We start from the raw sequence: 10,979 nt of genomic DNA on the forward strand, positions 1-10,979 counted from the left end.
GTATTATTTCCAACCGGTGCATGAGTGAGTTCAGCAGCAATAGCACCATGTGGAGATTCAGTGACAAGTTCTGGAATTTGCATAGCTCCCGATTTCTGCTTCCACTTAATCTACTGTTTATGCTTAAATATTTTCCACAAGTGATAACTGTACCTTCGTGGTTACTTTCTAACATCAAACGTAAAAATTGGGTGGCTTGTGATGCCAACTAATTTTTTGGCACATCAACTAAATAATAATAATCAGAAGGTTTTACTTTTAAGAGATTAAGGAAGGATATGCATTTGATGTCTGTGTTCAAATGCATCATTGACTCCACTTGGGGGACATTGTACTTTTTATCTACGGAAATGGAAAGGCAATATGCAGTGAAACTGGAGATCTTTTCAGGTGTAATTTGAGCGCTGTTCCAGGCATTTCTCCCAGCCTTTCTTATTCACTTTGTTCTGTGCAAGGTAAACAAGAGAAACTCGTCTTTTTTTTTTTTTTTTTGCTTCAATCAGAACATTTTGTTTCTTACCTTATTTACATTTTCTACTCAGCTAGTTACACTTTTCATAAAAATAACGTATTCAAAGGAGTCTAGGAAAATAAACTGTAAATTCTTGATTTGTATCCATTGCTACCCAACCAATCTGGACTTCCTTGTTCATGGAACCCGAGATGGTCATTTTTGATGGGTTCAGAGCCCCTGCCTTATATGTTAAGAAACTAGCAGTGAGAGAACAGTTTCATTTATACATAGGTTGCCTTTGATGTTCTGATTGTCTAGAAAAAATGTCAGTGGTATTTAACATTCAGCTTCAGTTTGGTTTCAGACAAGACTTTAGTGTGTGAATACCTTGTTCAGAATGCCAGTACACTGGTCAGTACAGGGTCCAGTTCCAGTCTGGAAACTTGAGCTTGTCACTCACCTGAAACAACAATTACTGAAGACCCTGGAGGTAGTTCCCAATTTGATGTAAATTGTGATTGATCATTTGCAATTAAGGACTTGGCGAGTAGACTGACTCCGAAACTTTGTACGGATCTCATTCCCCTATGATGAATAATTGTGTCAGAAGCGTGGCTTGCTGAGACTGGCCTGCATAAAGCAAACCTCGGAACGCTGTTTTCTATTCCAGTTATGAATTGTTCACTCACTGGTGGGAGTGCTTCCTGCAGCAAACTTTGGATCTGCAAGTTTTTCTACCTCAACTTTAGTTCTGAACTTTTTTTAAATCCCATTACTCACTTGTAGAATATGCCCACATTAGCACTCGGGAATGTATTCAGAAGCAAATCTCTTCATGATCCCTGTTTACTTCAGAGCACAATGAAGGAGCTTTAGCAGCCATTGCATGTCACATCCACAGGACCAGACTAGAGCTAGTCCAAAGTAAACTCTCCTGAAAATAGGCATTGTGATGGATGAGCGATTCTTAATACCAGTGGGTTTACTCTACAGTGCTGTCCCTTATTTTTGCCACAGTTCACAAATGTGAACATACAGCCATAGTCTCTTCTGGGTTATTTTTGTACTCATGTAGGTAGGCTTAGATTCATATGTCTTAGTACTTCCACAGACCTTGATTAGCGGAATTCTGATGTGCTTGTTTATTGTCTTATCTCTTCCTTTAAAGATGTGCATTTTCCTAATCTCTGAAAGGAGAAAAAGATGTTTGGTTTGGGTTTTGTTTATATCCATGTTAACAACAGAGCAACAGTGAATAAGCATGGGTGACATGTTTTCTTCTTGAAGTTGTCTGTTGCGTACAGGATGTCAGCTTAACTTCCTTTGGCTTTGTGGAGGGAAAAAGCATTTCAGCGCTTGACTTGAGGGAATACCTGTTTATAACTTCCAGTACCTGAAGGGGGCTGCAAGAAAGCTGAGGAGAAATTGTTTACAAAGACTTGTAGTGATAGGACGAGGGACAATGGGTATAACTTGGAAAGGGGCAAATTTAGACTAGACAGGAGGAATTTCCTCATGATGAGAGTGGTGAGACATTGGCATAGGCTGCCCAGGGAAGTTGTGGCTGCCCCATCCCTGGAGGTGTTCAAGGCCAGGTTGGATGGGGTCTTGGGCAGCCTGGGCTGGTGGGAGGTATCCCTGCCCATGGTAGAGGGGTTGGAACTAGATGATCTTTAAGGTTCCTTCCAACCCAAATTATTCTATGATTGTATGATAACTTGTGATGAGGATGAAACTAGAATTGAAATAGGATCCCTGTTGGTAATATGGCGTGGACACCATCCTACTCAGTTCTTCTAAAAGGAAAGACTTCCCAACCCTCAGTTGTTCCAATAATTTTGGAAGAACCTGGAGCCAAGTTTTGTAAAGTAAGATCGTCAAGGCAGAGTTTTGAGTTGACATGAAACTCTTGAATTGATGTAAATCTAGCTCCCTAATCAGTCTTCTTGTGGGACTGCGCCTGAAAGTCTGAGCTTCCTTGCATCTGCACTGTAGCATCTTAACCCACGACCTCAGCTGACTCAGGATCTCAATGCTTAAATTTTTGGGGCACATTTTTTAGCTGTCTGTGTGATGTGTTAACTTCACAAAACAGTGTGGAAGACCAGCTGCAGGAAATGGCTGCCTTCCAGGGCATGATTTTTTAAGTCCCTGTTTCCGGACTGAATTTTTGGCAAAGCTTCCAGATCCCTATTTCCAAACAAGTACGTAAATGGACAGAATTGTAGAAGATGTTTGGACTATAATACCTTGATTGAACACCAAAATTAGCTCTGCTTTGAGCAAGTGGGTAGAACCAGATGATCTCCAAAGGTCCCTTCCAACATAAATTATTCTGTTCTAGGATTCTGTGATTAGTATATTCCTAAGGAAAATGGCAGCTTACTAATGGAATCAGATCATTGTATTTTTTTTTCCAAGCTCATTTAAGTGATTTTTATTTGATTATACTCAAGAATTCTGTGGCATCCACAGCAAATATTGTCCATTGCAAATAATCAAAACTTTGTTTTGAATTACTTAAAGGGTGGTGGTATGGAGTTTTGTCATCCTTTTTGTGATACGAGCCTCAAAGAACATCAGCAGCCCATTGTACCAGCGGCTCCATCACCCATTCCCCACTTATATGTTGGCTATAGGTAGAGGTCAGACTTAACACCTGATTCTGGTGCTTGACCATATATAAAAATGTATTCCTCTGCAATTGCAGTTGGTTATGAGTTACCAGGTCTCCACGCCTGCTGTTCCAGACTGATTTTTCCACTTGACGTATCATTTGACAAAATTGTTCATGGATTTGTAAATCTCATTAAACGAGTAATGACTGATGCTGTTATCAGAATTCACTGGCTGACATAAATGGCAATGGTTAAAGGATAGAAATTGTGCTCTCTGTGGATGCTCAAATTCGTTTGAGACTGAAGTTCCGTTAGGTGGTAGGGGTCACCAAAAAAATTTGGAAAGCCCATTAAACGTTTGTTACTACAGGAAAGCACATTCTGACATATGGGACAAAGATTGTTATTTCAGCAGTGATCATAGAATCATAGAATGGTTTGGGTTGGAAAAGACCTTAACGATAATCCAGTTCCAACCCCCTGCCATGGGCAGGGACACCTCCCACCAGACCAGGCTGCTCAAGGCCCCATCCAACCTGCTTTAACACCTCCAGGGATGGGGCAGCCACAACTTCCCTGGGCAATCTGTGTCACTGCCTCACCACTCTCATCGGAAAGATATTCCTCTTTATGTCTAATCTAAATCTTCCCCTCTCCAATTTAAAGCCATTCCCCCTCATCCTATCACTCCATGCCTTTGTAAAAAATCCCTCCCAAGCTTTCCTGTAGCCGCTTCAAGTACAGCAAGGCTGCTCTAAGGTCTACGGAGCCTTCTTTTCTCCAGGCTGAACAACTCCAACTCTCTCAGCCTGTCCTCATAGCAGAGGTGCTCCAGACCGGTGATCATCTTCGTGGCTTCCTCTGGACCCATTCCAACAGTTCCATATCCTTCTTATTTATATGTGTTTTTTACATGGATTGTTCTTTTCCAAGGTATCTCAGATCCCGATGAGAAAGTTAGTCAATACTTCGTAGTTGATGACAACCTCAGTGTTTTTTATAGTACTCTGCAGAAGTATGTGATCTATTCAGCAGATGATGCGATGTGATGAGTTAGAGTGTATTTTCTTCTGATAGAATTAGATTTTAAGCTTCCAGCATTTTTGCCTAACTACAGCAATCCAGAAATGCTGGCCTAATTAGATTTTGGGCTTGGTTTCTTAATTCAGCAGCTGAAAATTTTGCTGTGCAAGAAAAAATGGTTCATTAATTACTTAGAATAATTTTAAGTTTGGGATTTTTTTCAGCACTTACAGTATGCATGACAGATCTTGCATTATGTGTGGTTTGGGAAAATAAAGATGTGGATCATAGGAATTAACTGAGCTTTAGTCTTTGCTCACAGTTTGTTCCTGCATGTTTCAGTTAATTGAAGACAGAATATGTTTAAAAGTTAGAGTAAGTGAAAGAAGAACATGTAAAGATATTGCATGGGCCAGTTTTTATTGCTACATAAATGCAAGATTATGATAAGGTGCTTCTTTGTCTCCGAGTACACAATTTAGGCACAGTTTAGCACTGTATTCTTCCATATTGGTGATAATTCCTTGTGTCCTGAGTAGCCCCACAGCCTGTCTGGAGAGCAGAAGGGATGCTGTTCAACACCATGCAATTCCTTCTCATTGAGAAGTGGTTTGAGTTATCTCATGTTTTAGAAATCCAACGGGTTGCTAAGCTTGGTATGTTTATGTACATCATTGTGACTCCTCTCCTTTCCATCCGTATAATCATATGTGTTCTATGTATCGTATGAACCATGTCAGAACAAACAACTTCAAGACATGAGAGTTGGACATTTTTCTTCAGAATAGGCACAAAGAGCTGTCCGAAGAAAAACCACCCAAGAGTAGTTAAACAGTAGAACTCATGCTTATGAAATACCTTATGTGCCACCTTTGCTTCTGGTGAAGAGTTCCCTCAAACACTTCACTGTAATGAAACATCCCTGATATTTATCATGCCTAGAATAGTTAGGGTTGGAAGGGACCTTAAAGATCATGGAGTTCCAACCCCCCTGCCATGGGCAGGGATATCCCACTGGATCAGGCTGCCCAAGGCCCTATCCAGCCTGGCCTTGAACACCTCCAGAGATGGGGCAGCCACAATTTCTCTTGGCAACCTGTGCCAGTGCCTCACCACTCTCATGGTGAAGAAATTCTTCCTAGCGTCTAGTCTAGGGAAGCCCGAGACATTATTTTTATGAGTCAGAATATAAAGCATAAAAATGAGTCACTGGGACCAAAAGTGGATGCCTAATTTATGAGACTGTGGTGTCCTAAGCCTGTTTTGGGATGTGGTTTTTTTGGTTTGTATTATCGTATGTGAGGGTGAAGAGAGGCTGTTCAGATGTTGATTGATGTAGACTGATGTTCTTTTAGAGATTCCTCAGGATATCTCTTCCTTCTTCAGGTTGATTAAAATATCTAGGCAGTTCCCTTCTCTGTACCTTTTACGTGAACACTAATGGATATTTCTCTAGGGCAAGTGCATATCAAAAATACTTAATACAAGATAGATGGACTCCCAAAGAATTTATAAAACTCTTACAGATTAGCCTGCAGAAAATTCCTGTCCTTGATTTACTCCAAATACATTCTTTGTGACTCAGTACAAAGTTTTGGAACTAGCATCTATATTTTTTGTGTAAGATTGCTGCATTCATTTTTCATCAGATGTCAAATAAAAGATCCCAGTGATTTAGCTGATCTTTTCAGACAGCGTTGTTTTTCAGTGGGCACAGGCAACAAAACCACAAAACCAATAACAAAACCCAAAAACCAACCAGATTCCCAGTTTGAAGTAGGCAGGAGCCAGGATCTAGTTTGGATGCTTTCTTTTTTTTTTTACAGATTTACAGAATTCTCTTTTCCCGTTTTCTGTGAAATCTGGCAAGATGCATTTGCTTTTTCACATGCTAAAGTTGCTCAGTGTTGTTTCTTTAACTGACTTGATTTGGAGATGTAGTCTTCATCACATGGAGTGTACAAAACCTGAAAATTAGGAAACAACCTCTGGAATAAATGAGATTTTTCCCTTTGGGCTCTATTGGCAGCCTTAGGAACAGTTATGTATTAATACTTAGTATATATTCAGTCTGAACAAAACAGGGAAGTTAGAATCCAGAGCTTTTGCATGGCAGTATAGCTTCTGAAAAGCAAAAAGCAAGTTATTTCTTTTTCCTACATGATCAGATGTCTTTTTTCCTGTTAATGAAATAAAAGTATTATTTGTTGAGGTTAAGGCACAAAACATTTGCTGCAGATTCCAAGAAGCACCTTTGAAGAATGACTGTATTTGCAGTATTTCAGTAATGTTCAGAATGGATTAAATACATTTTGTAAATTCAAAGTTTACAGGATGTGACCATTTTTCTTCAGAAGTTAAAAGCAGGGCTAATAACACCAGTGCAAAACCCAGTAGCACCAGTGCAAAGTGAGTCCAATCAGAGGTACCAATGACAAGATGTAAGCATCTTGACACCGAGGAGATTCCCAGAGAACCATTCAGGCTGCCTGCTTTTCAGTATAGCTTACCTTTGCCTACACTTAAACTGTTTGAATATCTTCTGGGTTTGCCTACCATTTCCCTGACTGTAGATGGCTACGATGTTCAGATGGGGCTATTCTAAGGCAAAGGAAACCTGTTTTCATAAAATGCTTCGTTGTATTTAGCCTAAAGCAGATGGGCAGCACCAAAACCTGCTGAAACTTTTCAGAGAAGACGTAATAATTACATGCCTTGAACATTGTTAACTCCGTCATTACTGGGGGGTCTTACATTCACTTCATCTTATTAGTAGAGTCCAAGACGTAGGAAGTCTGGGTTTGATTTATAAATGTTTAATTATACTTGGGGAGTTGTGTTGGGTGGGCCACACATTGTAGTGATAGGACGAGGAGCAATGGGTATAAACTGGAGAGGGGCAAATTTAGACTAGACACAAGGAAGAATTTCTTCACAATATGAACACAGGAAAGCCGATACCCAACAATTTCTTATTCTGCAGCTCTACCTATTGTGATTTATTTTTTCTGCCTTTTTGTGCAAGGTCTTGTAATAAAGGGGTAACAAATTTCAGTTGTAAAATGTTTAATTTTTCTGTAGTAATTGTCAAGGGATTCCTTATAATAGACACATTTTTCTCTTTTCCTGTAGGTCTTCATTACTTCAAAAACATTGTGTTAGTAGGATCTCTGCAGGATCGTTACGTTCCTTATCACTCCGCTCGCATTGAGATGTGTAAAACAGCTTTAAAGGATAAACAATCAGGTAATAAATATCCTGCAAATAAAGACCACTCAGATTAAACCTCCTCAGTCTCAGATTCATCCCATTTGATTTCGAGTGTTTAACTGAGGGACCTCTGTTCAGACATGTTGGGCTTACTCTGTAGTAATGGAGAGAGAAAACCCATGGGGGAGCTGACTTGTTTTCTGGATCTTTCCAGTTCTATTGCATGCAAAAGGAGAGGAAACTGAGTGAATTTCTAGCTTACAGACTTTTCCAAACGTTGGGTGGGGTGAACCACAGCTCCCAGCGTGTTACTCCATGATAGGGAGGACAAATAGTTTTGGTTTTTGAGGTCAAGTTGTAGCATCAAGCACGTGGGTTGTGTTTAGTTGAGGCTTAGTACCAGCACTGAAAGAAAAGGTAGTTTAATCATTTTTGGCTGTTGTATTCATTGTTGTATTCACTGTTGAGACATTCTAGCACAATTGCAATCTAGCGTTATATATTGATAAGTACCTTTATGTAGTGTAGTAAATTAACACCGAGGAGCACATTCTCACTAAAAACGTACAAATACTAATATGTATAGCTTAAAATTATTTTTCCAAGATTTCTGAGGCAATTGAACTTCCTGCGTGCTGTGTCTTAACAGAACAAGAGCCAGGTTGGATGGGGCCTTGGGCAGCCTGATCTAGTGGGACATGTTCCTGCCCATGGCAGTGGCTTGGAACTGGATGATCTTTAAGGTCGCTTCCAACCCAAACTATTCTATGAATCTATGATAACACCTACCATTACCTTTCTTACTCTGGAATGTATTATTTTGAGGTCAGGGGCAAAGAACTGTATTTTGTTTCTGAAGATTCACACAGTACAAGTTGTTTTTTTTTTCTCTACAGGACCAATTTATGCTGAAATGATCCAGAACCTGCTTCTGCCAGTTCTTCAAAATAAGGAATGTAATTTGGTCCGTTATAATGTAATTAATGCATTACCCAATACAGCAGATTCTCTCATAGGGAGAGCTGCACACATTGCTGTACTTGATTCTGAAATATTTTTAGAAAAATTCTTCCTTGTTGCTGCCCTAAAATATTTTCAGTAGAGAAAAGCATTGTAAGAGACTTGGTTATTACCTCATTAACAGATGAATCAAATAATGTGTGGTATTAAAGTATAGCTGCAGCTGTATTTTAAGAGATATTTATACTTTTTATATGAAAGATAATTTATATCATCCACACTTAGGGCTTTTTAACATCAACTTTACTTTCTAGGTAATGTGGCTGTGCAATATTTTTTTTTATTTTGTTCTTTTTACTTTTCTATTACTTTTCTTAATTTTGGGTACCTAATTATTTGGAGATTAAAGCACAGTGTGTATTTTTGGTTGGTTTATTATTGGCTCTTAGACTACAGAAGTCAATGTTACTCAGCTACATTTTACAAGAGGCTTTACATGCCAAAATAAATCGGATTTTAAAATTCTAATAAAGTCTTACATGTTCAGTTGTCGTATTTTAGCACTGTAGGAAGTTTTAACTGGAAACACAATGCGCTGCTAAAATACTGGATATTTGAGAATGACAATATCTGTGGGTCTCGCGAAGACCATTACCGAGCTGTCTGTTCAGAAATCACTACAGCTTAACAGTTCTACAGAATCATTCTCGTCATCATTAAATACGTTATGCCTGTGGGAATATATTTTCTACTGATCTCAAAAACATGTTAGTTTACATACTCAATTTTCTTACTGGAACTTCAGTTTTCAGAAGCAAATGGCAACTAAGGGGTTTTGAATGTTTAATGATAGCTGCCTTCAAATAATTGGGGTTTTGCAAACTGCATCAAAATTGCTCCTTCCTCCATCAGTTCTTCAGATGAACCTGGACAGTTTTACACGGACTTCCTTCTATGTACGTAAAATAAGTAAATGTTACAAATTTCTGCAATACTTTTATGAATTTAAGCAATTTTTAAATATTGTTAAAATGTTTTATTGACTACAAATATTGTAAATAGAAATCAATACATCTTCAAATGAGATGATATTGTAAACTTTCCCTGTTTAGTGATACAGATAAAATGTTTTTGATATACAGGAATGTTAAAGGTCTACTTTGACTTTCTACTGGTGCTGAATAGCATTACGTTTGGTTTCTCCTTCCTTCCCTTTTCTGTGTTGCAAACAATAATTCACTAAAGGGGGGGGAGGTACATGTGCATTCACTAATTGTAATGAACTTTTTTTGAAAGATATAAATTTGTTGTGTAATGCATGTTTATTTTTAGCATTGTGTTATTGCATCTGGTGTTAATAAAATGAACAAATGACTCTAAAGGAAGCAATTAAAGAAACTGAAATGTTCTGCTAATTACCAAAATTCTGGGGAGGCTTTTTTGTATAGAATTAATAATTTTGTATTATTTGAAATGAATATAGCAATAAGAGTTTATAATGAAGTGATTTTGCATTTGGTTTGTTTAATACATAATTTGTAGTATTTTATTTTCTCTGTAGCTTACAAGTTTCAGGTGACACAGTTTGGCATGCAAGTTGTGTTAGGCACGTCCTTATGACACAAAGATGTCTTAAATACATTCCCACTCCAACAATGCCTACTTTTATTAATATTTTTTTTACATTATGATGGGGCCAGTATGGCGTAAATATTTGTGTTCTGACGACTGTCTTTTGTTTAACAATATTCGAGCAGTTGGGTAAATCTTGAATTTAGGGAGCTAGTTCTACAAAATTTTCCTTGGTTCACAATGATCAAGGTAAGTTACTCCTAGTACGTAAGTATTTAGGTGTTTCTGTCACTATTGAAAACAGTCTGTCTTGCTGCATTGCTCTGGAAATGGTTGGACTCGATGATCCAAGAGGTCTTTTCCAACCTAGTGATTCTAGCGATTCTATGATTCTATGAAATCCAGAAGTGGGAAGCATGCTTTTATGATTGTAAAAGCAGAAATATCCTAGCAGAAATAGCCATATTTTTTTTTTAATCTATCACATCCATATAAGGAGGCTTGAATTTAGCTTGTTCTTTGAGGAAAATGGATGGTGCAAGAAATAAAGTGATATTCGCATTTAAGTTTATCAAGGAACGAGACAAATGAAGAGAACATTAAATTCATTTTCTCTCCCCTGATCTGTATTGTTCAGTGCAGTCTGTATGCTGCCCTTTTAGTACTAGACCTTTTGTGGGGGCTGTTTGACACCCTGAAGTCGCAAAGGAGTGGTCACTACTTGTGTGTCTTCAGTCGAGTGGCATGGTGACCCCAACGTGTCCTTGAAGCACATGATGTTGCACTTACAGATTGTATCGTACAGTTGCTTTCTGAGAACGTGCACTCTTGGATGCCACGGACAACTGTGCATGTGTTGCATGGCAACCTCCCCCGACTCCCACATATTTCTGCCTTCTATTTACTAGGTAGAAATATGGACTCATATCCTTATCAAATGTCACCTGATGCAGCAACAGCTGTGAAGTGCTCCATCTCACCTTGCTTCTCTCTCAACGGGGGCTTTAAGCTTCCTGTAGTGACAGTGACCCCTCCTTTATGCAGCTACCCTGCAGCTGCTTGAAAGGGAATTATGCCGCTTACAGAGGGAGAGATAAAAATTAAGGTCTTAACATTCCTTTAGAAACTGCCTGTCTCTTGTT

The 10,979-nt window shown here is 38.7% G+C and overlaps 1 protein-coding gene across 3 annotated transcripts in view; it reads left to right on the forward strand.

Moving 5' to 3' along the window:
* FAM135A (family with sequence similarity 135 member A) overlaps positions 1-10,979 on the forward strand; it is an 89,302-nt gene extending 78,323 nt beyond the window's left edge. For 2 of the 3 annotated variants that reach the window (XM_054062418.1, XM_054062419.1), the window contains exons 21-22: positions 7,228-7,341; positions 8,202-10,978. In XM_054062418.1, the coding sequence (XP_053918393.1) occupies positions 7,228-7,341; positions 8,202-8,407 (320 nt within the window). In that variant the 3' untranslated portion in view covers positions 8,408-10,978. Of the gene's footprint in view, positions 1-7,227; positions 7,342-8,201 lie in introns of all 3 variants that reach the window. The other variant, XM_054062420.1, reaches the window with a different exon arrangement.

Source organism: Cuculus canorus, chromosome 3 (assembly GCF_017976375.1).
Source record: "Cuculus canorus isolate bCucCan1 chromosome 3, bCucCan1.pri, whole genome shotgun sequence".
In the NCBI taxonomy this organism is placed as follows: domain Eukaryota; kingdom Metazoa; phylum Chordata; class Aves; order Cuculiformes; family Cuculidae; genus Cuculus; species Cuculus canorus.